Source organism: Numida meleagris, chromosome 4, assembly GCF_002078875.1.
Source record: "Numida meleagris isolate 19003 breed g44 Domestic line chromosome 4, NumMel1.0, whole genome shotgun sequence".
Lineage (NCBI taxonomy): Eukaryota > Metazoa > Chordata > Aves > Galliformes > Numididae > Numida > Numida meleagris.
This window is the reverse complement of record NC_034412.1, coordinates 750,161-777,403: the sequence shown is the minus strand read 5'-3', so window position 1 is coordinate 777,403 and position 27,243 is coordinate 750,161. Positions and strand designations below refer to the sequence as shown.

Below are 27,243 nucleotides of genomic sequence, written 5' to 3'. Positions count from 1 at the left end.
GGGTGGCAGCCAATGGGGAACCAGCGCGCGAAGGCGAGGGGGCTCCGGACCGTTACCAGACGGCAGTTGGAAGTGCTCAGCAGTGGAGGCGGTGCGCTTCGGTCGAAGCTCCTGAAACTAACGAGGCACCATGGTGGGAGCGGGAACTCGCGGCTGGGGAGAGGAAGGGAATTTGGGGTGGTTTTTGCCTCGGAGGGTTTGGGGAGTTGAGAGTCACCCGTGCTGCGGTGGGGCTCGCGGAGTGCCACTGCTTGCGGCCTTGCGGCGGAGTAAGGCTGATGGGTGTGGGAAAAGAGAAATTAATGGAAGAACCGAGAGTTCGGGGGAGGTGAGGTGATGTGTAGAAGCTCGCTGGTGGCGAATGGGACAAAACATGTGGAAAAGCAACGAAACGCCTCCGGCTTTTCTGTGAGGAGGGCGGCGGTTGAGGGACGGTAGGCGCCCTTAGGGCACCGGCAGCGCTTCGAGCCGCCATTTCTTGTGGTGCCCAAAACGCCTGTGGGGCTGCACGCAGCCAATCAGAGGAGAGGACTGTGGCCGGCGGCCAATGGCGTGGCACCGTGCCGTGAAGGGGCGCGGCTGTGGGGCGATGTCCGCTGTCTCCGCTGCCGATGCAGACTGTGAGGCTGCGCTCTGGGAAACTAGAGCCCGGGGTGGTACGAGAGCGTTGGAAACTCGGCGCCAACCGAATAGAAGTGCAGGTAAATGCAGGGTCAGTCTCACTCGCAAAAGGCTAATGACGGAGCCACGAGGGCGAGAATTAAAACATGTGGTCGAGGATGAGAGTTTTGATGAAGCTTTAAAGAGGAGCGCAGAGACCCTAGAGTTTTCTACCTCTGTATTTTTCTAGATAAGCTAAATACGCAGTAATAGTAAGCTAGAATAAGAGTTTCAGTCTCAGATGTAAAACAAAATTGAGGTTTTGAGAAATTAAACATAGGTGCCATGCTTCCTCACCCAGATGATTTAGCAGAGGAACCCAGAGATGGTTGGATTGCCTGGCACTAGGTATCTGTTTATTGTAAAGGAAAACATACTTAGAGGTCTTGTGCAGAAAAGATTCTTGCAACATTACTCAGTACATTACTGGCAACAGATTAAGGAAATGAGGAGTTATTACACAAAGAAGGCTTCTAAAACCAAAGGAAGGTGAAAAAGACTAAACAGAATATTAGACACAGAATATACATGCAGCATGGTAAGGAATGATGATACTGCATTCATCCTATGTGACCACATTGTATCTAAGATCCTCCAGCATTCTTAACATAGAATCCTAGAATCATAGAATCCTTGCAGTTGGAAGGAACCTTTAAAGGTCACCTAGTTGAACTCCCCTGCAATGAACAGGGAAATGCACAGCTAGATCAGGTTGCCCAGGGCTTGATCCAGCCTCGCCTTGAAAGTGTCCAGGGATGGGGCATCAACCACATCTCTAGGCAGCCTGTTCCAGTGCCTCGCCACCCTCGCTGTAAAAGACTTTTTCCTTCTATCCAACCTAAATCTACCTTCTTCAGGTAGATTTTCCCCTTGTTCTATCACCACAGACCCTGCTAAAGAGTCTGTCCTCTTCCTTCCTGTAGCTCCCCTTTAGATATCGAAAGGCCGCTCTCAGGTCACCTCACAGCCTTCTCTTCTCCAGACTGAACAGCCCCAGCTCTCTTGGTCTGTCCTCGTAGGAGAGGTGTTCCATCCCTTGGTTCATTTTTGTGGCCCTCCTCTGGATGCGCTCCGACAGGTCTTTGTCTCTGCTGCACTGAGAACTCCACATCTGGATGCAGTTCTCCAGGAGAGGCCTCAGTGCAGAGTAGAGATCACCTCCCTCGACCTGCTGGCCACGCTTTTTTTGATGCAGCCCAGGGTACAGTTGGCTTTCTGGGCTGCAAGGACACATTGCTGGCTCATATCCAGCTTACCATCCACCAGTACCTCCAGTTTTTTTTGGCAGGGCTATGCTCAATCCTTTCATCCCCCAGCTTGTATTGGTAGTGTGGCTTGCCTTGATCCAAGTGCAACATCTTGCATTTGGATTTGTTGAACCTCATGGTTCACCTGGGTGCACTGCTCAAGCCTGTCTAGGTCCCTCTGGATGGCGTTGACCCTCTGGTGTGTTGACCGCGCCCCACAGCTCGGTGTCATCAGCAAACTTGCTGAGGGTGCACTCGACCCCACTGTCAATGTCATTGATGAAGGTATTAAAGAGTACCAGTCCCAACACTGACCCCTGGGGGACACCGCTCATCAGCCACCTCCATCCAGACACTGTGTCATTGACCACCACACTCTGGACTCGATTCTGCAGCCAGTTCTTCATCCACTGAACAGTCTGCTCACCAAATTCATCTCTTTCCAATTTGTCGAGAAGGATGTTGTGGGGTACCGTGTCAAAGGCCTTACTGAAGTCCAGATAGATGAAATCAGTGGCTTGTCCATCGATGCAGTGACACCGTCATAAAAGGCTGCTAGGTTGGTCAAGCAGGATTTGGCCTTGGTGAAGCCATGCTAGTTCTGTGTCATCTCCCTGTCTTCCATGTGCCTTAGCATAGCTTCCAGGAGGATCTGCTCCATGATCTTTCCCAGCACAGAGGTGAGACTGACAGGCTGGTAGTTCCGGGGGTCATCCTTTTTACCCTTCTTAAAAGTGGATGTGATGTTGCCTTTTTTCAAGTCACCAGAGACTGATTGCCAGGACTTTTCAAACGTCATGGAGAGGGGCTTGGTGACTACAGCAGGGCTAATTCCCTCAGGACTCTGGGATGCATCTCATCAGGACCCATAGGCTTGTGGATGTTCAGGTTCCTCAGATGGTCATGAAGCTGATCTTTGCTTACAGTAGGACGGACATTGCTTCCCCAATCCCCTCCTACCAAACCAAACATTTGAGGGCTGTGTGGCGAACAGTTATCAGAGAAGACCAAGGCAAAGAAGTTGTTAAGTACCTCAGCCTTCTCCTTGTCTGTTGTTACCAGCTTGCCTGTGTCACTCACTAGGCACAGTACACCCTCCTGGACTTTCCTTTTCTGGTTGAGGTACCTATAGAAGCCTTTCTTGTTCTTTGCATCCCTTGCCAAGTTTAGTCTAAGCAGGGCCTTGGCTTTCCTGACCCTATCCCTATACAGCCCAGCCAGCTTCCTTATAGTCTTCCCACGGTACCTGTCCCTGTTTCCACTGCCTGTGCATTTTCTTCTTGCTCTTCAGTTTGACCAGGAGGTCCTAGTTCAGCCACGCTAGTCTCTTCCCTTCCTTTCCTGACAGCGTAGATCAACAGCAGTGAGTAGAGTCGTGCTAGCAGCAGACAATTGGATCATTTTAATTGTCACTCGAGCAACCAAGGGAATAATGCAGCAGGGAAAGATCACAATATAGCCCACAGATAGCTAGTTGTTGTGAGAGTGAAATTTAAATGACGGGTAGCCCCAGATCTCATGTTATCATTGTCCTTTTTTATGTTTGCAGCGTGAATGCATATCTATCCACGTTGGTCAGGCTGGTGTTCAGATTGGCAATGCATGCTGGGAATTGTATTGTCTTGAACACGGGATCCAGCCTGATGGTCAGATGCCCAGTGACAAAACTATTGGAGGTGGAGATGATTCGTTTAACACTTTCTTCAGTGAGACGGGAGCTGGTAAACATGTTCCCAGGGCAGTGTTTGTGGACCTAGAGCCAACTGTAGTTGGTAGGTACCCAAGATGTAGATCTTCAGTGTAAAACTACTCCTTTCTTTGCAGACTTTTTTGCATTTTCAAAACATTGGGGAGTTCTAAAAGGTGTATACCTGGATGATGTTTTGACATTTTTGGTTACTGTTACTTGAAAGAGATGAAATGATGGTCTATGGGTAACATTTGGAAAACAGTATAACTTCTTTGCAGATTTTGTATAATCTTTCAAGCCATGCACTACATTCAGAGCTTCATTTAACTGCTATCCAGATATGCCTGTGCCTGTAATGTAGCTCTCTTGAGTTGCCTTCATGTTCCTGGGTGCAAATACTGCTTTGTGAGCATCCGATGTTTTCCCCTAAAGAAAGGGGCTGAAGTTGTACCAACTTTTTGCTGCATGTGTTCAGGGAAGCTGTCTATAGGCTTTTGACATTTCCTTTTACTTAAGGTGTCATCGCTAGGCACCACACACAGAACTCAACAGATAAATTTTATGTTGGAATATATATTTTTTCATTTGTAGATGAAGTACGTACAGGCACATATAGGCAGTTATTCCACCCTGAACAGCTCATTACTGGGAAAGAAGATGCAGCTAATAATTATGCCAGAGGCCATTACACCATTGGAAAAGAGATTGTTGATCTAGTGTTAGACCGCATACGCAAACTGGTAAGAATTCATGCTATAAATCAGCATTTAAAATAAGTAAGATACAGCTCTATAGCTACCTATAACTATGATTTGTTATGATGCTTGTGTTGTCTGGATGGGAGGGAGTTGTTTGTTTTTAAGAATTTTATGCATAGATGATTTTTAAAAAAACAAAAATGTGGTCTCATGCCTCCCCTCTCTTGAGTTAAATAAAAATTCAGTCAATAAAACTTGAAAGTTCCTATGGCATGGAACATCATTATTTGAAGATATTTTAAGGATGCCTCAGAAATGCATTATAAAATCCTTAGACAAGCGTAATGACTTGTTTGTTATTTTTAACTTGAACCGCACCATTATGTGTCATTCAAAATATTCCCAGTACCCTGAAACTCAGATTTTGGTTGAAAGCTCAGTAATTTCATGTATTGTTCTAGCTTTTCATAACCGGATGTAATGTAAGAAACTCACATTGCATGACATGAATCAAAGTGAAGTAGTGATTGCCTATCTGAAATTGTAAAAAATACTTTTTTTCCAAACCTAATTGATACTTGCTGCCATGTAGAATACAATAGTAGTTTACAAAGCTGCAAGCCTGCTGTAATTTCTAATAACCTTTTCACAGCTGCTTTAGCTTTCAGTAGTACAAAAAATGCATCAAAGAAAATGATACATTCAAATGTGAAAATACTCGTAATCAGAACAAGGTATGCTGTGGTAGTTTTGAGTAAAAGAAATGCAAGAAAAAGGTCACCTTTCAGAATAAACGATTACAAAAAAAATTGCTTTTGAATGCTTATTTTAATATTCATGATTTTGGAAAGGGTAATAATAAATGTATGTTTTTTCTCTCCCGCTTTTTTCCACTCTATTATAGGCTGATCTGTGCACTGGGCTGCAAGGTTTCCTTATCTTTCACAGTTTTGGAGGAGGCACTGGTTCAGGGTTTGCGTCTCTGCTCATGGAAAGGCTCTCTGTTGACTACGGCAAAAAATCTAAACTAGAATTTGCAATTTATCCAGCGCCACAGGTTTCCACTGCTGTAGTGGAACCTTACAATTCAATTTTAACTACACACACAACACTGGAGCATTCAGACTGTGCATTCATGGTAGATAATGAAGCCATTTATGATATATGTCGTCGCAACCTGGACATAGAACGTCCTACTTATACCAATTTAAATCGACTAATTGGGCAAATTGTTTCATCCATCACAGCTTCGCTGCGTTTTGATGGAGCCCTTAATGTAGATCTGACAGAATTTCAAACTAACCTTGTTCCATACCCACGAATCCATTTCCCCCTGGTAACTTATGCCCCTGTCATCTCTGCTGAAAAAGCCTATCATGAGCAGTTATCTGTGGCTGAAATTACCAATGCTTGTTTTGAACCAGCCAACCAGATGGTGAAGTGCGACCCGCGTCACGGCAAATATATGGCCTGCTGTATGCTATACAGGGGTGATGTTGTCCCTAAAGATGTTAACGCAGCTATCGCTACTATCAAGACTAAACGTACCATTCAGTTTGTGGATTGGTGCCCAACTGGATTCAAGGTACTTTGATAACTTCTAAGTGCTTGATTTTCAAAATATTAGGAATTACATATTATTTGGAGGTACCGGTCATTGTACAGTGCTGTTATGTTCCTGTTACCGAACTGCTTACGCTTCAGATTATATTCTTAAGTATAATTCCACGATATTGTAACGCAGATGAAAAATATAAAGCAAGTTACAGAATAGCGATCACAGCTTTTATAGGAACAGGCAATACCAAGTATCTGAAAATAATTTACAAACAGGTAGGTACTGAAAACCAGTGCCAGGTTTTACTGCAAGTCTTCACAAATCTAGAGAGTTTTGTACAGAAGGAACATAGGCAAGCCCCAAGCAACTGTAGAAACGCTACATTAAGTTATTGAATTCAGCGCAGTAACTTACCAACAATGTTTTTGAGATACCTTGAAATGATAGATGCTGTCAGTTTCTGGACGTGTGGAGCCTGGCTGCTCTCACTAGAGCAAACCTGTTTTCTTGTTGTAGTTTATTTAAACATAGGCTCCTGTAAATAGACTTTTTACTAGATTAGCATCATATTGTTCAGCTACCTGTGTTTGTTCTCAGTTGACGGCAGTGTCTGGAAGGTGACAAGTGGTCCATCCTTCCAGCTACTGTCTGTGCATTCAGAACTTGGAATGACCCAGATTCTTATGTTCTGTTTAGAGTTCGCTAAGCTCTTCCTGTCAGTAATTTCTTCCACAATAATTTTTGTGGTTTACACATTATGATCTGTTGGAAAATGATCTGTAGGCCAGCGTACCTAATGCTGGCCCAGTTTGACCAGATCCCAAATTTAGGATTTAGTTAAATATTTTGATGAAGTGCAAAATAATTTTTATTTAATTGTTCACAGTCGTGGCTACTTTTGTTAACAGAAATAAGTCTTCAATGCTTCCCACTAATTAAAGAAGTTCTTGCTTGTTTTCTTGAAGGTGGGCATTAACTACCAGCCTCCAACTGTGGTGCCAGGTGGTGACCTTGCAAAGGTGCAGAGGGCGGTTTGCATGCTGAGTAATACAACTGCTATTGCCGAAGCATGGGCTCGTCTCGACCATAAATTTGATTTAATGTATGCCAAACGTGCCTTTGTCCATTGGTATGTTGGGGAAGGAATGGAGGAAGGAGAATTTTCCGAAGCCCGGGAAGATCTGGCTGCCCTAGAGAAAGATTATGAAGAAGTTGGGATAGACTCAGTAGAAGCAGAGGCTGAAGAAGAGGATGAATACTGAAAATACTCTGAAACTACTGAAAACTGGAGTTATGAAAAGCGTGTTCTGTAACAGCAGCAAATGAATTGCAGAATCCTGTTCACTTGCCTGCTTGTTTTCAAATGCAGTTTTAAATGTTATACTGTTCATTTTTTTTCTTGCTTGCTATTTACGCATACAGTTGCTGTGTAAGGACCATTTGAAATTACAGCTTTTGGTAGCATCTAGTCTTGTGCAACTTAAAGATTAAATTACAAAATTGAGTATGTGTCAGTAACATTGTACTCAATTTACCTAATTGTAGTAAGGGTGGGTGCCGTTACACTTTTGGTCTGAACTAGAATATTTGCTAAAAGCACCAAACTTGCCACTTTAAAAAAAGGGGAAAAAAAAAAAAGGAAAAAAAAGACAGGGAGACTGTGCAGACAAAAAGTCAAATTTTCCAACCAGCATGCCCCCTTGTACTCAGTTCCTTTTAGATAAGAGGAAAATAAAATGTCAGGTTACCTGCTTTAAAGGAGTCATGTTTTGAATTCCTACTTTGGTCTCTTAAATACTAATGCCCTTTAGCACGCAGTTCTATGGACACTTTAAGCTTCTAAGATTTAATAAAAATTTCATTGTTTTATTTTTTTACCAGTTCTTATTGTTAGCGGAAAATACAGCTTCTGTTTGTGGGCAGGTTTGGTGGTGGTTTTGGTTGGTTGGATGGATTTGGTTTTGTTTTTCAGAAAAGCCACATGGACTGGACGCAATTGGCTGATGTTAATTAGCAGGTGCTTCTGTTCACAGATTGTGTGGTAGGTTTTTTTCTAGGTGGAACCTCATCTGAGGCGATCTGTACACAACCTGCTTTTTAATGCTGTAATTTTACACAATCTGACAATAACAATGCACAAAAGAAGCTTTCAGTTTTGGTCTTATCTAGCTAAACTGTTTTAGTTATTCTTTCTGGTAAAAATTAAAAGAGAGGAAGAATATATATACATGCTTTTCGTGTAACTGTTAACTTTTTATTGACTAGAATAGTATGCTGCAGCTGTCACTTTAAAATCTAAATTAAAACTAACACACTAGATCTAGTTTATAAGCTGGGTATCCTACTTCTGTGATTTAAAAAAAATAGCAAAAATCACGCAGTGATGCACGTGCTGTTTTTACTTTACCAAAGGATGAGCTTCTGTCAAATGCCTGTAACAATTTATAAGCTTTGACATTTTACTTTCTTAACATGGAATTTCTTTGTACGCTAGCAGGAAAAAAGGAAGCGACGACTCTGAATACTCGAAAAAGTATCACTGAAAGCCTGCCATCAAATTCTAAATTACACTCTGGTGAAAGGAATGCACATCATCACAACATCAGAAGCAGCTTCAAAACGATCTTCAGAGCCAGGAAAGCAGAGTATTACAAGTACGGAGCTACTCATTCCTTGAACACGGCTGGTGCCAAACACCTGTCCTGTAATTAACCACAAACTGAGCACGCAGAGCTCACTGGAACCAGATGTCTTCTGACGCTGTCATCTCTCACTGTACAGGTGCAGGAGGAGTTGAAGAATTAGTGATAAACCAGTGCAGTCTAGGTCCATCTTAAGTCAACAGCTGATGAGCACTTGTATGCACCTAAAAAGCAAGGAGGCTGGTAAGTAGCATGCTGCCATTTGAGCACTCGTGGCTTTCAAAAATCACACGCTAAATCGAATTCTGTAGTGAACAGGCTCCTTAGCTACACTGCTAAAGTTAAGCCTTGGTATGAGTGAAGAATCAGCATCGCTGACAGAATAACCTTATCTTTGTGTCAATAATCTGGATACGGGAGTTGATCCATCTTTGGAAGCTCGCTGTTGACAGTAGGAAGGTGCTGTTCACTGTAGGAATTACAGGCCTTGTGTGTGGGGGGGGGGATGGCCCTAGATACGTGGGAGCATCGGACAATCATCAACAGCATGAAATACAACAAAGGCAAATGCTGCGTTCTGTATCTGGGTCAGAGTAACGCTGGGCAGCTTGGCAGATGGGCACTGCAGAGCTGCTCACGAGCAGGACTCGCTGTCCTAACGCTCACCGCGCGGCGGCACCACCTGCTCTCGAGCCGCTGCTCCGCGCGCCGCCTCGCTCCCTGCAGCGCTGCCTTGCGGGTTTGCCTCCCGCTCGTAAATTTGCCAGTGCAAGAAGACGGTGCCGGTTATGGTACAAAACGCTGCGATGCAAGAGGATGCCCGAAAGTACCGACGCTGCAACCCGTACAAAGCAACGTGCGACGGGGCAGAGGCGCATCCAGAGCGGCGGGCGGGCCTTCAGCAACGCACGGAGCAGCGCTCGGCGCCGCGCTCCGCCCCCCCCCCCCCCCCCGAGGAGCGGCGCCCGCTGCGGAAGCGCGTGAGGAAGCGCGTGCAGAGGCGGAAGGCCGCGCGCTGGGGCGTCGCCGCGGGAAGCTTCTGAGCGCCGGCGGGGTGCGGGGGCCATGGTGCAGCTTTACAACTTGCACCCGTTTGGGTCGCAGAGAGTAGTGCCCTGCAAGCAGGAGCCGGCGCAGTTCTGCTGCGGCCACGACGTGCTGTTCGTGGCCAGCGCGGCGGCCAGCTGCGGGGTGGAGGTGTTCGCCGTGCGCCGCGAGGGCCGCTGCGAGCCCTTGGGCTCCTTCGCCACGCTGGGCCCCGTGCTGCGCATGGCGCACAGCCGCGCAGGTCAGTGCCGGCCGGGCCGGGCCGCGGGGCCGAGGTTCCACGGGGCGGGGGTGCGGGCGGCCGCGGTGCGGTGCCACGGAGCTGCTGCCCGGTCGGGGCCTCTCCTCGGAGCGAGCGGGCGGGCACGGGGCGGGCGCCGCGGGAGAAAATACCTTCGTGAGAGCGCTGCTCTTAAAGTGGGCTCGCCTAAGAGTTGTTTCTGGGCTCTGGAGCCGTACGTGCGTTCCCTTTCTTTAACGGTGTGTGAAGTGCGTTTCACTTAGCGGAGGAATTTGCACTCGAGATCTCGTTAAAGAAAACCTGGTGAAAGATGTATTCTGGAACGTTCTGTGAGAGCTGAGCATTTCAGATACTTTTTGTAACGTATTTTATTGGGTTGGTAGGTAAGCAGCTCGAAAGCTGTCACCCGTTCTTTAGCGAGATCTCAGTTCTGCTGCTTTATTTTAAGGAGACTATTTGGTGACGATTGAAGAGAAAAGCAAAGCGACTTTCCTAAGAGCGTACGTGAACTGGCGATGCATGTCTGCAGGGAGCTCTCGTGTTTGTGTCCGGATGGTGGGTCACAAGATGGAGGAGTCATACACCGAGACCTTAAAAGAACAGATGTCAATTGTGGAAATGGCACTTTCAGATCCTCCGCTGTGTATTTCATGTTGTCCTGTAAGCGGAGATCTTCTTGTGGGCTGCAAGAACAAGCTAGTCATGTTCTGTTTGAAATACCTGGTCATAAACCAGAATTTGACGGTATTAGACTTCGAACGCTCCTTAATTTTACACATTGATAACTTCCTTCCTGCCGAAATTGCGTTTTGTGCTAGACACATAGCGATAACAACAGAACTGGATGTGCTAATCCTGAAACTGGACCTGGTCCAGCAAAGTGCTGACAGGGGAGAGCAATCCACGTGTCAAGTCAGTACAACAGAAACGCCGGTGGATGGAGGTAAGTACAGGTGTTTAACTTCTTCTGTCTCTGAGGATACGCTGAGTGATTACTGTCACTCATAAAGCAGGCTCAGACATGATTGTTGCCCTTCAGGAAATGTTTCCAGATCATTTTGGAGCTGTCAGTTGCATATACCTGAAATACCTTGCTCCCTGCAGTTGGAGGGAGCTCAAAGAACTGTGCTGTGGGTGCTTGGATCGTGCTTGCTGGCTTTTTAAGAATACTTTGATGACACATGTATTTTTCTGATTATTCGCAGGCTCAGAACCTCAATAGAGGTGCTTTCAACAAATTCCTTTTTTCAGCCCTTTGTCTTATTCAAGGGCTTGCCTAAGGGTCTTAGATAGCCAGGAACTAGACTTCCTCAGCAGGTTAATTCCCACGCATTGCAAGCAATCAGTATGCAATCAGTTCCCTCCTGCAAATCAGATGAACACCAGCAAGGTTTTAGAAAATCTTTCATTCATAATTGAAGAAACTTAGAAAAGTATGTGCTTTTTGAAATGGAAACTATACCTCAAAAAAAAAAAAGTTGGAGGTAAGTAAAACTTCAGATGGGAAAGGTATAAAATGGAATTTTCTTCATTGGTGGACAATGGATTTTAGCTTAGACGTTGGCATCTCACCCTGGGATGTCTTCAGTACTTAAAACCAAATAGAAATATTCAAAATGTTTTTTGGGTGCAGTTAGAATTTGCTTTGTGGAACTTAGGTGTGTTGAAGATCACACAACATTGTATCATAGCTACCTTTCTCCTTCTGAAAACCTTTACAGCAAAATGACAACATTTTTTATTTGTTATCTGGGTGTTTTCAGCACAGGTTGCTTTGGATTTGCCTCATACTGAACAGCTTGCCTGTTCACAGAATCACAAAATGGTTGGGCTGGAAGGGACCTCAGTGTCCATCCAGTTCTGGCCCCTGCTGTGGGCAGGGACACCTCCCATAGACCGGGTGCCCAAACGCATCCAGCCTGGCCCTGAGCACCCCCAGGATGGGGCACCTACAGCTGCTCTGGGCAGCAGTGCCAGACCCTCACTGCCCTCTGAGTGAAGAATTTCTTTCTTATATCCAATGTAAGTCTGCTCTCTCTTGGTTTAAAGCCCTTATCCCATGTCATGTTTCTACATGCCCATGTAAAAAGTCTCTCTCTGTCTTTTTTGTAAGCCCCGTTTAGGTATTGGAAGGCCACTATAAGTTTTCCCCGGAGCCTTCTCCAGCAACCCCAGCTCTCAGCCTGGGGTGCTGCAGCCTCTGGGCGTCCTTGTGGCCTCCTCTGTACCCACTCCCACAGGTCTGTGTCCTTGTGCTGGGGCCCAGAGCTGAATGTAGATCTGTGGGGGACTGGAAGGTCTCACAAGGGCAGAGTGGAGGACGAGAGCCACCTCCCTTGCCCTGCTGGCTTCACTTCTGATGCAGCCCAGAATATGGTTTATGTGAAAAATCGATTGTGCTTGTTTTCTAGCATAGCTCTTCTCAAAATGTCGTGGTTTGAGGAAGTCAATGCTAATTAGGTTCCTGTAGTTGGAGCTTTTAGTTGATACTGTGTCAGTATCTTCTTATTGCTAAATGGAATTGTTTGAACACTTAATACATTTCCACTGTTTAGGTACAAAAGATGAAGACCTTGCAATACATAGTTTGCAGCTTGAATTAGATGAGTTCGTCATATGTCCAAAGCCAGTGGAACTGCTTGGGGAAGAAAGTAAGCTTTGTAAGATACCCATCACGCTTGAGTCCACAGAGTTAGCTACAGAAGACAAAAAGCACTTTCAAGTGCAGTATCTCCTTTTCAGGTATTACAAATGCATTTTCCTCTGTAAGAGTTAACTGCTATGTTAATAATTCCGGGAAACCAAAATGAGCTCAGAGCTTGCTGAAAGAAAAATCCTGGTATTCTGGCTTCTGGGATTTTTGTATGATTTGTATTTGTTTGTTGTTGCTGTTTTTTTTTTTTTTTTGTCTGATGAGATTCTATGATACAAATGAGGACCCTTACTTGGCCTTGCAAATCCTAATCTTTATTTAATTTTGGGAATGTGGCTAGTTAGTTCAATTAAATGCAATTTAACTTTGATGGTTTTGCAGTACTGGTGATGTTTAATATCAGCTTTCATCATACATCCTCGTATTCTGTGAAGGGCACGCATGACAGCTTCTCTGTGATCTGTCAGGAGGGATGGTCTTTTCTGAGCATACTGAGTGACAAAATCATTTAGATTGGAAGGGGCATCCTGACCTCTCCTTAACATCTCCCTGCTTGGGCTGGACCCCAGCTGGACCTCGTTTTCCAGGACCCGGTCCAGCTGAGTTTGAGCAGCTCCTTTCTGGGCGGTCTGTTCCAGCCTTTGGCCACCCACAGTTCTTAGGCTTTCATGCCAAACTGGCAGAGCAGTTTTACACACCTTATTTTGGAGTAACTTGTGTGAAGTTTTCTTAATATTTAAAAGAAGCCTACTACAGAGTGTAACACACAGAAATAATCACCAGTCCTGACAGGGATCAAGGCACTATCTTCTGCTTGTTTATTCTGTGAGGTTCAACTCCAGCTGCGGTGATCGTTACTTAAGTAACTTGCTTTGTGCAGCTGGGAATGGGGAGTTTACCAAGTATTTTCAGCACTAAAAAACAGCACCTTCTGTTTTGTTAGTAATCAAATCCTTTAAACTTTTCTCAAAAACTGATGAAGCATTGGTATCAAAGTCCAGCTGTGAATTCCAAAGCAAAGCAAGGAAAGGAATGAGATGCAATAGGAAAGAAAAGTAGGACTGAAGATGGCACCACGTTACATAGTGTTCAATTGAAGAAGAGGGGAAAAAAAAAACAGTTAAATCATGGTTCAGATCCCTGGCAGCGTGTCTTCAGTGATCCCAGCATTAGACACGTGTCTTATGGAGGAGCGAAGAAAGGATTTTTGATTGCAAAAACTTGAGGTAGTTACGTCTAGCTGTGCTACGTGTTTCTTGGCCTCGCTAAGCTATCTGTATTAGTAGTAGGAATGAGGGATAGTTGAGTATAAAAACATCAGCTCTGGGTATTATAGCTGTCACTGTTTACTTGCCCAGAGTAGATGATAGCTTCTTAACGGCTTCCCCTGGTTTTTGTTTGTTTTTTCCTCCAGGCGTTTTACGCCAGACCAGTCCCCTTTTGGCTTTTGTGAAGAGACGAAGTTGCACTCTGTTCAGTTCCTCCCTGTGTACCAGACAGGTAGGTACATGAGCGTGGGTGCAGTGTGAGCTCAAATGCCAGTTCCCAACGTTAAAAGAGTTGTCTTTGAACAGACTTCCTCTTAGTGGTTCTCAGTGACCAACTTTATATCACAAAACAGACACTTTTTACGTTGCATAAGTAAAGTTATCTTCAGTGTTACTATATGATACCAGCCTGCCTCTCGGAGTCAATAGTGGACATCAAAGAAGTAAACCGTGATATTAAGGTACAGGTTATCTTTATTTCAGGCTTTAAAAGAGACGGGAATGAAAATTAATTTTAGGGGTTTACTAATACGCACTAGCTCAAGCCTCAACATAACCATGGAAAAATCCTTTATAGTAGATCATCTTTCCTGCTCACCTAGTTTCTAGTTTTCTGTTCTGGTTTTCTGGTAGCAAAGCCTTATCTAAGCTGCAGCTGACTAAAGTGAAGAAGCTACTTGCCATTCAACTCCAGCTAACTTTTCCCTTGTGATTTACAGACTTTAACAAGAAGATCTGTAGAATCTGAACACAGGCTTTACTTGCCCGAGAATGATCAGCCTGCTTATTGCATCTTTGGACATTTAGTTCTAATGACTCTGCTTGAAACTATAGAATCATAGAATTGCTTGAGTTGGAAGGGACCCTTAAAGGTCATCTGGTCTGACTCGTGTTCAAGAAACATTTAGGTATAGCGTTGAGAGACATGGTTTAGTGGGGTTATTGGTGGTAGGTGCATGGTGGGACTGGATGATCTTGTAGGTCTTTTCCAACCTAGCTAATTCTATGATTCTGTGATTCTATGACTCCCCTGCAGTGAACGGAGATGCCCACAGGTCCATCAGGTGCTCAGAGCCCCATCCAGCCTGACCTTGTGTGTCTGCAGGGGCAGGGCACCTCTCTGGGTAGCCTGTGTTAGTGCCTCATCACCCTTACTGTAAAAAAAACTTCCTTACATCCAATCTAGATCTCCCTCGTTTGGTTTGAAACCATTTTCCTAATTCCCATATGCTGTTTGATCGATGGAAATTCTTCACTTGTTGGTACATCCACTGTTTGGTTAGAAATTACTTCAGATGAGATAGCAAATTGACTGTGTTACCTGCTGCTACACTGTTGTTCATGTTGTTTTCAATAGCTACTAGCAAAACTGGTCTGGAGCTGGGGCAGGTCTGAGAGTGTTGTTTAGGCATCAGGTCACAAAGGAAGGGCACTGTTTTGATTTATGAAGTATATGAGATGCCTTTCTTGTTGTTACATCTAGGGAGTTCTGTGACAGCAAATGAGGAAACTGAGAGCAAGAGAGAACTTCTGAGTCTCTTCTGCTTTTTTTCTTTGCCTCATGTTGGATATCTCTACTCTGTTGGGAAGTTAGTAGAGCTTATTTCTACTTACCAGTACTCGGAGAAGTCAGAGCAGGCAGTTCTCACTCCACAGTTCCTGCATGTCGTTACAAGGTAATTTTCTCTTTACTTTTTTTCCTCTTTGGCTCACTTATGAGTCCTTTGTAGCCTCGTGGGTCATTCTGTGTAGATCTATGTTATAGTGCAGAATGCCCTTCTGTCTAGGTCACAGACCTGATTCTGTCTAGTCTTGGCTCCTGGATTATTGCAAGTCTTCATTTTTTTTTGTCATTAGTGTTTCTTCTTTCCTTCTAGTGACAGCCTGCAGTGTTTCACAGTGCGGTGCAGTGCAGCAGCGGCTCGTGATGAAGATCCATACGTTGATACAACTGTGAAGGTGCGTATCTCATTATTTTGCTAAAGGAATTGGAGCAGCAGTATGACAATTGTATTTCATTCTGAAATCCTGTTCGTTTCTACTCGCTATGACAGATAGTATCCAAAATTAATATTTTACATCAACATATGGCACGTTCTATTTTAATGGTCCGCACATGTATCACTGAAACAATCTATCATTGCTGTTTAAGATTCTAGATGATTAATAGAATATTTTCAAAAACTGTAAAACCATGTGCACTTTGAACAAAAATCATGCTTTCCTGTATAAATCTGAATGGAGGGAGCAGGGGTTTCCCATATTGTGGCTGATGATGCTTGCAAAACCTGCCTGTCTTGAAACTTAAACTTTGGTCTTTTCTCTTTTTCTTCTTTTTTATTTTTATTTTTTCCCTTTCTCAGGTGCCTTTGAACTTGTTCACATTCCTGTTAGGGAAAGTACATTTGAGCATGTCTGCCTACCTGATAATCTCTGTTGGTTTTTGTTGGTTTTTTTTGAGGAGGAGGGCTTTTAATCCCTGACGTTCTAGATTTTGCCCCTTCCTCAGTTTGCTTTGCTGTAAAAATCTGCTCAATTACAAAAATTGGAGTAAACGTTAATAAAAATACCAGGATGGTTGAGAATGAAGAGTATTTTAGGCTGACATTTACGGATATTGTTTGAGCATGTAGACAGCAGACATAAAGAAACCACAGAGCAGTTGAAGTACTACAAAATTTTCAAGAGCCAAACGTTCTCTGACCTCCGTAGAGGTCAAACACCTGAAAGAACCTGTCCTGTCCCTTTCTCAGTCTCAGGTTTGCATGCGTTTCCGAAGATTATGTTCAGACCCTCACAGTTCCTTCAGCCTGGCAACAGGCTGCTCAGGAGGCTGAGATGGTGTGCACGTAATGGCAGCCCTCATGGTTGTCCACACCTTAGCGTGCCCTCCACGGGCCACAGGCCCACTCTGGCAAGGGTCTTCCAGGGGCCGCAGTCTCTTAGGGACATCCCTGCCCTGGTGTGAGTTTCTTTGAAAAGTAGGGTGCGTGTAAAACATGATGCTGTCTGGCCTCGTTGCCCTGTGCAATTTGTTAATTTGTAAATACTATTTATCTTAAAGGTATACATTCAAAATATTTCTGGGCAAATGAGGTCGCTTTTTTCAATTTTTGGTCTGGCGTAGAGGATATGGTAATTTTTGGCTGAAAGTTGCACATTGAATGAATCAGGATGTAATACTGGGCATGTAATGTAACAATAGGCAAGCAAGTATAGTATTTTTGTGTGTAATAAATGTTTATAACATAAGCAACTCAAATCAGGACTTTTATAACTGTATCAGGAAGTCTTACATCTTGGCCAAATTCAAACTACTTGGTATTAACTTTTCCAAGGTTCAGCTATTTTGAAACACAGCTAAAAATGTGCAGCAGCTTCAAAGAGTGAAGTCACTTCTTGTACCCATTGTTACAAGGATTTGATGTTTGAGTATCTTTATTCTTGCTTAAATGCACTCAAAGTTAGGAAAGCCAGTGAATATTTTTAGTGTTGTATTATTAGACAAAGATTATATCTTCTTACATATTTTTTTGTTTTAAAGACTCAAAGTACATGCTAACTGAAATTACAAAGCATTCACTCTTTTTTTTTTTATAGGCTTGTCCACCTGTCACATTGGATGTCTGCACATTACGAATGCAACTTTTTATAGGGCCGAGAGCCATCTGTCATTACAAAAACAATATAATTCTTCTGACTAAGGCTGATACTGAAGATATTACTGAAAGGCGCAAGTCTTCAAGAAGGAGGCTGTAAGAATGTACATCTTTGGGGGAGATGGGATTTATAACTTTATGTACAGTGCTGAATTTTCAGATGTTGGAATGAAAAGAGAATCCTCTGTAGAAGGGCTTTCTGAGCATAATTCCCAGGCTAGTAAATGAAAGCATGAATCAGGCACCCATTTTTGACTTCTGCTGTATTAAATGACATAGAAGAAACAAAGGTGACATCACAAGTGGTTGAAATCACAAGATAAGTTACTCGAGATTGTCACGAACAACTTTCATAAGTAATGCTGAAACACTATTATGAAGAACATTGGCTACCGAGAAGAAAGAAATATTTATCTTGAGAAACAAAAATATGTAGGAATAATGAACCTACAGGCTAACAAATTGTGTTATAGCACAAAATGAAAATGCCTTATATTTGGCTAAAGGATTTTTCTTGGAAAATTGTGAATATCGTTACAGTAATGATAGAAGAAGGACCAGACTTTAGTCAAAGATACTCTTGTTGTATGGATGTAGCCAGGTGCATTTACGACTAATTCTGTGAGATCTGCCTTTCCCGTTCTTTGAGGGCTCTTCATTGTTTAAAAGAGTTCAGTTCAGAAATTGCATTTGCTAAAGCCTGTTAACAGGAGTGGGACAGCTGTAGTTGGTTGTAATTATTTGAACTAGTCTTTCTTAAAGCATAGAACAAACCTTATTCAGAAGACAAGGCTAAGCTGATAAAAGCAAATTGGTAATTCAAAATACTGTCGTTTTCTCTCTCTGAAACAGTTTTTAAAAGCTTGTCGTTGACATTTGAGAAGGAAACAAAGGAAACATGTTTTGCCTTCTGCAAAGAGTATTTGTTGGACAAATGCTAGTCACTTAATCACCAAAACAGAGACATCCTGGATCAAATGCTTACTGTTCAGTTTCTTCACCGTTTCTCTGTGATGTTTTAATGTTAGGCAGTTGAAGACCCAGCCAATGTGCTGGAGTAAAATACTCTTATATTTCAAGTGCTTTCTTACATCATATCTTAGCAGACGCTTGTATTTAGATGCAGAGGCAAAAGTGCAGTAAATCTTTACAGAGAGAGTGAGCATCTTAATTAATTTGAATTACTCAGCTTGTAAGTTTATGATGCTCTTTGGTGTTAAACCCAGGTGTTGGTTTCTAACCATTCTGTATGAACATACCTATCTATTCTTAGCCATTAATTATGACTTGAATTCATAATTTAACTCTCATGTGTTTACTAGCCTGCAAACATATCTGTTTATGCATTTAAGTTGTCAGATGATTGATTGATTTTATTTTGGCTGCATAGCGTTTATTTAAACACTGACAACTCAAATCTTTTCCTTTTCTCTAGTTCCAGAAAGGCTGATAGCAACAAACCCAGAACCAGTTCTGAGTCAGAGCCTGGCTGGAATTTATATATTATAAACACTGTTTCAACCATCCAGCTTTACAGAGAAATGGTATTGCTACCTCCTGCTTTTGTTGTTGATTGACTAAAAATAAGTACTGTTGATCTCTGGTGCTGAATACGCAGTAATGTATTTCTCGTGAATAGCCCATAATCCTATTTCAAATGGCTACTGCGCTCTCTAGAATTGTTCCTGTATATTCTTTATTTTTACCAGCATCCTAAGGATATCCTGTGTCTGTTCTAGGTAGATTATAGTAGAACTTACGGGAGTGTGAAAACTGAGAGTTGCATCCATCTTCTAAGCGAGGCTCACTTACTGGTCAGAGCAGCATTAATGGACCCTAGCTTCCTTAAATCAGATGAGAAAGAAGAACTTCTGGGAGCGTTCAGAGAAAGCTGTGCCGCCTTAGGAGACTGCTACAGCAGGTATGTTTTGGATGTCAGCGTGGTATAGATGAGCTCTTGTTTCTAGTAAACTAAAAATTCATCGTTCTTCGTTATGGTACGTCGGTATTGTGCGTCTATTTCATATTTTTCCACAGTTTAATGTGGTCCTCTGCTCTATGTCTGATTGTTTTTATTGTCAGTTTGACACACAGTACAATGTTACCTTGAGTAGTAGCTATGTGTTTGTGGATGCTGGTGTGCCTACAACTTCTATGTGTTATTTTAGTTCTTACAAACGGTGTCAGAAGTGTCCCTTTGACTTACTCTTTTTTCCTTCCCGTCTGTTGCTTTCAGGTTTGACACAAAGGATTACCACCTCGCGTTGCCATACTACCGAATGTCAGGTTTATCTGTGACTGACGTTTTAGAGCGACTGGTTTCAGAAAGTGAGGAAATAAGGACATACGAAAGAGGATTTATGTTCTATTTAACTCACTCTCTTAATGAAGAGTTAAATGAAGAATTAAGCAAGGTAGAAACAAGTATTTTTTTTAATCTATTGATCTAGTTCCAATTTTAAGAACAATGCGTCAAATCTAAATGACCATTTCTATCAATATACTGCACTGCTTATTTAGTTTTACAGTTAGTCTTTTTCACATGGTTTTTATTTTCTCATTTTAACAAAGTAGCAAGCAACAGCTGTAAAGCTTTGAACTGCTCTCATGCAACATGAGGGTCTGGCTGTCATGATGCATTTTACTAATGATGGTTTCTACTTGCTCCAGAGATACGTTTGTGCTAGGAAAGTTCTGTCAAAGATTTCTTTCATTCCTCATTTCTGCAACAGTGCAAGCTGTTTTTTGAACGTGGACAGATCGTACTGGCTTGTAAAACTGATTCAGTGTGGTGGATGGTTCTCCTGGCCCTTCAGAATTTCACTCCTTGTTCCTTTAATTTCACTGACAGAGAGGAAAGGCAGGAGAAGCACTGCGATTTGATGGCTAAGCTGTATTTGCCTCTTTCTTGTTTGTTTGTTTGTTTTAAAGCCATAAGAGTCTGTGTATCTGGAAATGTTAAAACTATCAAATGGCTTTTATTTTAATAGGAATTGGCAGATAAAGTTCTCCAAATATTCTATCTTGCTGACCCTGTGCAGCTGCCTCATATCATCTGCAGTCCCTGCATGAGGAATGTATGTCCTCTGACAGCTGTGAAGTATCTTCGTAAAGTAGAAGAGGTTATGCCATCAGTGGTCCTTACGCTCACTAAGGCTTTCATGGCTCTGAAAATGGGAGACCTTACAATGTATGAACGTGAGATGAACTCCCACAAGGAGGTAAGGTGTACCAAAGGCATGAGTTATACACTTTTTGTAAATCCCAGGTCAACAGGTTTGGTGTGTGCTTGTATTTTACAGTAAAACAACCTTTCAGTTGCTGCTCTTACTCCTCATTTGCTGTGTACATTCCACTGAGCATCTGCAATAACAGTAGGATCCAGGGCTGCTATAAATGCGACGGTGCTTTCTTTGCAAAGCCTTATCATTAAACAAAGGTTTTGAAGATACTAATTTTTACAAATGAAATGCAGTGTACTGGAGTGTAACAGGCTCTGCAGAGCCAATGCTCTTCACCATTATGGCAGGGTTGTACGATAGCATTTTTCCGCCTCTCCGTCTGTGATCAGTACATGCAGTGTGCCCATAAAAACTTACCTTCTGTATGCAAGCAGCCCTTATAAAATTGCCTTGCGTGGTGCATACAAGCCAAAGTTTCTGCATACAGTCTCCCTATACAATTTCTCATCTTCTCTTACATTAAAGCACTTAATCCTTACTAAGTCTAAATCAGAACCTACTTAAGTGTTCTCAAAGTAAGAATTCCACATCAATGGGGAAAAAGTGTTAGTGAATCAGTCTCTGCCATAGATTTTCATATGTGGATTTAGACTGAGACCAGTTGGTAAATTACTTCTTGTTAAGATTGATCAGGAGCATTGAGTAGTGAGAAGCGTGGAATGCTGTTTCAACAATGATGTGTAGGATCTCACCTGCTTTCCAACCATTTGCAGCAAGGTGAGGTGAAATTGCATGTTACAAACTAAAAAAAATACACATTCACAGAATGGTTGAGGTTGGAAAGGACCTCTGGAAATCATGTGGTTCAAATGGTCCAGCCTCGCCCTCTCTTCCATTCCATGGATGTTATTTAAATGGGAACAAAGCGTTTGGTGTTTTGGTTGTTGGGTTTTGTTTGGTTTTAATTTGACCTATTACAAAAATCACTTAACTTTAGAAAGCATTTTATGGTGAAGTATTAAAAACAATGCTTCCAGAAAGATAAAGGAAAGGTAATTTCTACAAGCAGGGGTCTAGAAGCATGCATTTGCTTCCTGTGTCTGCTTGATATTTCTTATGTAATTCATTTAGTCTGTACAGACATCATTTCCCCACTGTTTTTAAAATGGAAGTAGTATCTTGTCATGTATCTTGTCACCTTCAAAAGCACTTTCAGTTGGATATTGTGCAGCATGTTTTGATCACTGTTTCAAGGGTATTCAGCGAAGTATTCCACTGAAACTTCATCCAGTGAGTTTTCACAACTCCTTACGTATTTACTGGCAGATTTCGTAGGAAGATCTATTTTACGTGTACAGTAACTCCAGATTTCATCAGAATGTTTCTTCCGGTGTTTGGGTAAGTGGCGTAGTGTTCAGAAGTCACTGGTCCAGCTCACAGTTTGGGCTTGGATCTTTGGAGAACTATTCTTTAAATGGTAGAAAATACTTACTTCTCTTGACTTCATTTCATTTGTCTGTATAAACTTGACTGCCTGAGAAAATATGGACTTTACTGAGTTGAACTGTGCATGGATTGAGTTATTTACCTAACTTCTATCTGACTCTTTATAGACAGTACTGGCCTGTGGCTTCATTGGGCAACCAAAACTCCTGAGAGAGTGTAAAGAAGGAATTGTTATTCCAACTGAATTTGCTGTTCACCTGAAGGTGATGCAACCTGGATTACTGGTGGCTGCCACTGTGGCTTTGCATGAGAACAGTAAAATAGAACTGGAAGAAGCAGATACGTTTTTCAAGGTTGGCCTATGATCATTTTTTCCTTCTTTTTTTTACATACTGATGTTACGGGTGTGCAAAGTGGGCTTGGTTGCTCCTTTACTCACATTTGAGCATTTATTTTGAAAGAGGGAGATGGGGATTGATATATTCCAGTGCTGAGAGATGCCTATGAAAGCAGAAATTGGACCTTTTGGAAAGAAGCGTGGAGCAAAAAAAAAAAAAAAATCAAAAAAAAACAAACCCATTAAGTTCTTTGTTTTGATTCTGTCTCTTGAGTGCATAATCTGATCTCAGAGCTTTTCTGGTCACTGAAGTTTTGTGTTTGGGAGTAGACAACACCTTTTTTCTTTTTTCTACAGTGTAATGTTGTTTGGATTAAAACCATGTATGGTTAAATATAGGTATGTCATGGTCTAATGACTGTTACTGTGAAAGACATATGTATGCCTAAAAGACTGAGTCATGAAGCTCCAGTTAGAACAAATACTGTTTTTCAAAGCCAGCTGTAAACCAAGTAGAAGTCCTTTTCACCAACATACCAGACCTTAAAGCCCTGGAGCATCTCCCTTGTGGGTCCTACTGTTACACTCAGCTGAGCTGCACAGCATTTCGTTATCGTAGCCTTTGGTTGCATTAAGATTCCTCTTCAGAAGACACCTGCCAGGCAATTGGAATATATAAAAGCCTCCAAATTAGCAGTCAGTAAATATTTGCTGACAGTCTGCTGACCGTTCTGGCAGTGAAAGAAATCTATGTTAAATCATTCCATGAACTTTTAACTTTTTCTAGCATTGTATTATGTAGCATTGCGTCCGTGAGAAATGTCTTGAGTCAAAAAGGTGCCAAAATCCTGCCTCTAGTAAAATTGAAAATCTGTTCCTTTTGTTTCTTCTGATTTCTGCTACTAATAACTGCCACATTTTGCACTAACTTGTCATTTTCTAATGTGTTTGTTCCTAGGTGTTGTGTAATAATGGTGAAGACACGGTTCCTCAACTTCTGGTAGATTTCTGGGAAGCTCTTCTTGTAACGTGCTCTCAGGAAGAAGTACTTCAGGAGCTCTTGTTGAGGGTTACTTATCAGTATGTTTGGAGGATATCTAAGAAGAAACTGCCTGAGACTAAGCCATTGAAAACAACAGAGGATCTGGTAACTCAGAAGTTTTATGACTACTGTCCATCCAAAGTCTATCCAATTATTTAGAATTTGGATGCTGAACAATTTGTCTCTGTAGCAGAAATGCTAAGTCACAGCTTGAAGCAGTGATTGAACACCTGGTGGGAAGGCAGGGCCAGCCCAGGGGAGCTCAGGTGCAAGCAATGCAGCTGAGTAATGAAGGGGTGGAGCCAGGATCCATCCCTTCGCAGACCTCATTTAAGGGTTTGCAGTGGGGGTGAGGGTATCGTGCTGGAGATCCCTGCCTACTTGAGTCCTTCCAAGGGTAAGCAGCTTTTTTCTTTTGTTTCTGGCATCCACAGCTGCGGCATTTGGGCTTGTCCTCATTTTGCTTATTACTGTACTGTCCATCACATTATAGCATTACAGTCTCTTAAAAGAAACAAACCTGGGAGTAAATAATGTAGTGTGTGCTTACCAGGCAGGTTTTGCTAGTTTTGGGGTGTCCTATTCTTTAGGAACGTTTCAAAATACGCTCAACAGGAGTGTCACAGCTCTGGGTATTTCAGATCAGGGCTAGAATGAAACAGAATTACTAAGGTTTTGTGGTTTTTTGTTGTTTTTTTTTTTTTCCTTAACAAAAATTTCACAAAACTGATTGAGGAAATTCAGGGTTGATGAATTGCATGATATTTTGAATGAGAAATCTGAAATACAGAAATAAATAGAAGTTTCAAGCTGATCTGTTGTTCAATTCTATGAATTAGAAGAAAGAGTAGCTGCTATTTGAGAACAAAATTTTCTTTGCTTGTGGGGAGTGGGGTGTTTGACGTGGAACTGTCACAAACAGAAATACTTCTTTTATTACAACTTTTATAATTTCTTTCGTAGATAAACTCCTGTAAACATTTTGGGTTCATTTTCCCATGGGTTACTTTCATAATGTCCGTGGGATCTCCACTTGATAAAGATTGCCATGAAGATATTTCAAAGCTACAGGTATGAAAGCCTTAAATTTTGCTATTTACAGCTTAAATCCATTCTGTAGATATTTGTGCATGTGTGAACAACTTTTGTCTAGCATCCTGCCCCCTCAATTTATCCAAGTTGAACTGAAAGACCCCTTAAAATCATGAAAGAAAAAAAATATTGAAACAACACATCAAAAACAGCGATATTTACCTTTGCTGTTAACTGTGTACTTCACTTTCTCAGTTTTTAATATGTCTATTAAAATAAATATTACTACAAAAGTGTTATAAGTAAGGTTGTTCTAAAGTTATGGTTAGCATTGCTTTGCAAAATTGTCTTAAATCTTAATAATTTTTTTTTTTCCTCTCTAGTCTATTTTATGTGGTGAATCGATAGACATAACTGCAGCTCTGCCTGTGCTGGAGCCTCTGGCAGAGGCTGGCAATGTTGGCCTCACCATCCGTGTTCTGTGTAGTACCCGTCTGGGCAAGTACGAGGAGTCCATCGACCAGCTCCTCAGGCACTGTCCTGCTGCAGCTGTGTTATATGCTCAGCACGAGCTGAAGGACGACAGTCGGGTGAGCTATTTGGTTAAAGTTGTTTGGATTTTGGTTGGTTTGTTTTCCCTAATTAAAATGTTACTGCATACGGTTGGACTCGGAATGGATCAGATAGCCAGTTTTCAGACAAAGTAAATTGCTTGGCTTGCTTTGAACCTCTTGTCTGGCACTTAGATTCCGTATCCCAATCCTTACTAATTTTAATGGAATATTTCTCCCCATTTTCTTCTTTGACTGCCTGTATTCATTCTGGTAATGAAGTGTAATCTTTTAGATGGCAGAAAACCTCAGAAAGTAAATTAATTAATACATTTTTTCCACTTACAAGTGAGAAACTAGCCAGTTTCTCAATAATCCAAGTTCCAAATTGCGTGATACTCTTGTGTAACATGTCAAATTTTAGTGATAAGATAGATAGGAGATGTTCCTTCAAGTAAAATCACATTTAAGTATGTTCTTCCTGTCTTCTAGTGGCATCCTCTGATCTTATCAGAACAATACCAGTACAGTAGTGAGAAATATTATGTTCTTTTTGTCTTATTTTCCCCATAGGCTCCCAGACAATTTTAGTTGTGGAAATTATTTTATTTGAGTGTTCAGGGAGTACAAGAGTTGAGTTGCATTGTCCATTACAGCTAATTTCTTAATTGTACACAGATGGAAATAGTAGTGCTGTGCTCAAGACCAAATTTGTGCTTTATTTTCAAATCTGCAAATGGCTTCTTTGATTATTTTCATGCTAGTTGCAGAGTTGAACATGAGGAGACGCAACTAAATCAGAATATAGGTGAAATAAAAAAGTTACTGTGTTTATAAAAGAAATCTCGTTCCCCTCTCTTCATTCTAAATGACAAAATGGTGAACGAGAAATAATGCAGTACTTGAGCAGGTGGAAGAAGATGAGAGGTCAGGTCACAGCAGTGTTCTGGTAATATTGCTCACTGCTTTGCATGGAGCTGTTTGGAGAGGAAAAAAATTTCCCCTTGCAAATCCTAGAGGCACCACTAGGGGGCGCTGTTCAGATATTGGTCGAATGTGAAAAGCTGATCCTGAAAACTGGATGTGCATGTGCTAAACCAGTGCGTTTCAAAGCGTTATGTAAATCAACCTACCTGTATCTTCACACGCCTGATCTTTGGTGTATTTTGTAGCAGGTCTTTCATGCCCTTGTCATTGTTAATTTACACTTTTGCTCTGGGTTTTTATGAACTAGGCTGTATGGTGGAACAAGCTGCTTCCAGAACTATGTGAGAGAACCAGACTTAGTGGAAGTGACTGTCCTGTTCTTATTTCATCACTAAAAGGTAAATCAGTCGATCATAGCTCAACACAAGAAGCCCTTGTATAGCGTCCAGCATTCTAAATATTGTTCTAAGGAACACTGAGGTGATGGTTTGGAAAAAAGGGAACTTGTTTCCATTGTTAAAGCTTATAGAGCTCATAGGCTGTCTCATAATCAGAGCAGCATTCTGCAACATCCAGTGTGTTGCCTCGTAAAAATGATGTCATTCATTTCATATTGAAAACAGTTTCCTTGTGGGAATCATTACTTCTATATTGATCAAGAACAGACGCAGTTTAAGAACTTGCTTATTAAAACTAATGGATATGGAGTGTTGTGCTTTTTTTTTCTAGGCTAAGTGACTGTATGGTTGTAAGCAATGACAGCTAACAGGCTACTGTTGATAACGCAGTGGGCAGTTAAGTGTATATTTATGATTGGGTTATAGACTGTAAAAGATACTGTGTGTTACTGGTAGTTGGTCATATTAAGCAGAATGATACATCTGAGTGCATTTGGCAGGGTGGTGGTAGAATTACTGCTCTTTAGTTAGCAGAAATAAAGAAGCGGTGAAACCAGCCTTAGTGACTGATGTAGTCCTGTTGTATGTTTGTAAGAAGTCAATAACATTGCACAGTTGAGGGGCAAGTGCATTGGTTTTGATGGCAGATAGGTTGATTTGTTTTGATGTGATAACTGTGCTTCAAGCATTTAAGATCATATTTAACAGCTTCATCTCAGACACTGAGATGATTTCACAAATAATGCTGAGTTAGGATACTAGTAGAGATTCCTAGGGCTGCTCCTCAGTTTGCTACGAAGCATGTGAAGCACTAGATTAATATTCTGTAAGCATTAGTGCTACATGTAGACCTGATGATTTGAGGTGTGGTTTTAATCTAAGATGTAATTTCAGTTTACCTCTGAGATTTCCCATAACCATTTGTGTTCCCAAACAGGCATGTCTCAGATCTTATTTCAGTTATA

The 27,243-nt window shown here is 42.0% G+C and overlaps 2 protein-coding genes and 1 long non-coding RNA gene across 4 annotated transcripts in view; 2 read left to right on the top strand and 1 right to left on the bottom strand.

The window, feature by feature from the left end:
* Positions 30 to 7,605, top strand: LOC110397632 (tubulin alpha-3 chain). Its single transcript, XM_021394176.1, has 5 exons — positions 30 to 133; positions 3,457 to 3,679; positions 4,189 to 4,337; positions 5,200 to 5,880; positions 6,819 to 7,605. The coding sequence occupies exons 1-5, from the start codon at positions 131 to 133 to the stop codon at positions 7,113 to 7,115; spliced, it is 1,353 nt and encodes a 450-aa protein (XP_021249851.1). The 5' UTR covers positions 30 to 130; the 3' UTR covers positions 7,116 to 7,605.
* LOC110397640 lies at positions 7,261 to 9,348 on the bottom strand. Its single transcript, XR_002437899.1, has 2 exons — positions 9,162 to 9,348; positions 7,261 to 8,719 (listed from the first exon to the last, which is right to left on the bottom strand). It is a non-coding gene; the product is annotated as an uncharacterized LOC110397640 (long non-coding RNA).
* Positions 8,423 to 27,243, top strand: part of HPS3 (HPS3, biogenesis of lysosomal organelles complex 2 subunit 1) — a 25,227-nt gene continuing 6,406 nt past the window's right edge. Inside the window, exons 1-17 of one of the 2 annotated variants that reach the window (XM_021394170.1) lie at positions 8,423 to 8,507; positions 8,635 to 8,738; positions 10,232 to 10,726; positions 12,339 to 12,525; positions 13,851 to 13,936; positions 15,188 to 15,380; positions 15,582 to 15,663; positions 17,305 to 17,459; positions 18,799 to 18,907; positions 19,103 to 19,284; positions 19,600 to 19,777; positions 20,354 to 20,584; positions 22,159 to 22,344; positions 23,287 to 23,475; positions 24,334 to 24,441; positions 24,786 to 24,992; positions 26,188 to 26,278. In XM_021394170.1, the coding sequence (XP_021249845.1) occupies positions 8,702 to 8,738; positions 10,232 to 10,726; positions 12,339 to 12,525; positions 13,851 to 13,936; positions 15,188 to 15,380; positions 15,582 to 15,663; positions 17,305 to 17,459; positions 18,799 to 18,907; positions 19,103 to 19,284; positions 19,600 to 19,777; positions 20,354 to 20,584; positions 22,159 to 22,344; positions 23,287 to 23,475; positions 24,334 to 24,441; positions 24,786 to 24,992; positions 26,188 to 26,278 (2,716 nt within the window). In that variant the 5' untranslated portion in view covers positions 8,423 to 8,507; positions 8,635 to 8,701. Of the gene's footprint in view, positions 8,508 to 8,634; positions 8,739 to 9,432; positions 9,784 to 10,231; positions 10,727 to 12,338; positions 12,526 to 13,850; positions 13,937 to 15,187; positions 15,381 to 15,581; positions 15,664 to 17,304; positions 17,460 to 18,798; positions 18,908 to 19,102; positions 19,285 to 19,599; positions 19,778 to 20,353; positions 20,585 to 22,158; positions 22,345 to 23,286; positions 23,476 to 24,333; positions 24,442 to 24,785; positions 24,993 to 26,187; positions 26,279 to 27,243 lie in introns of those variants that run through there. The other variant, XM_021394169.1, reaches the window with a different exon arrangement.

What these genes read in the sequence shown, in the direction of transcription:
- LOC110397632 (XM_021394176.1), top strand. An exon ending in CCTAGAGCCAACTGTAGTTG is followed by an intron (nt 3,680 to 4,188) that starts GTAGGTACCCAA and finishes TTTCATTTGTAG; the next exon opens with ATGAAGTACGTACAGGCACA. An exon ending in GGTGCCCAACTGGATTCAAG is followed by an intron (nt 5,881 to 6,818) that starts GTACTTTGATAA and finishes GTTTTCTTGAAG; the next exon opens with GTGGGCATTAACTACCAGCC.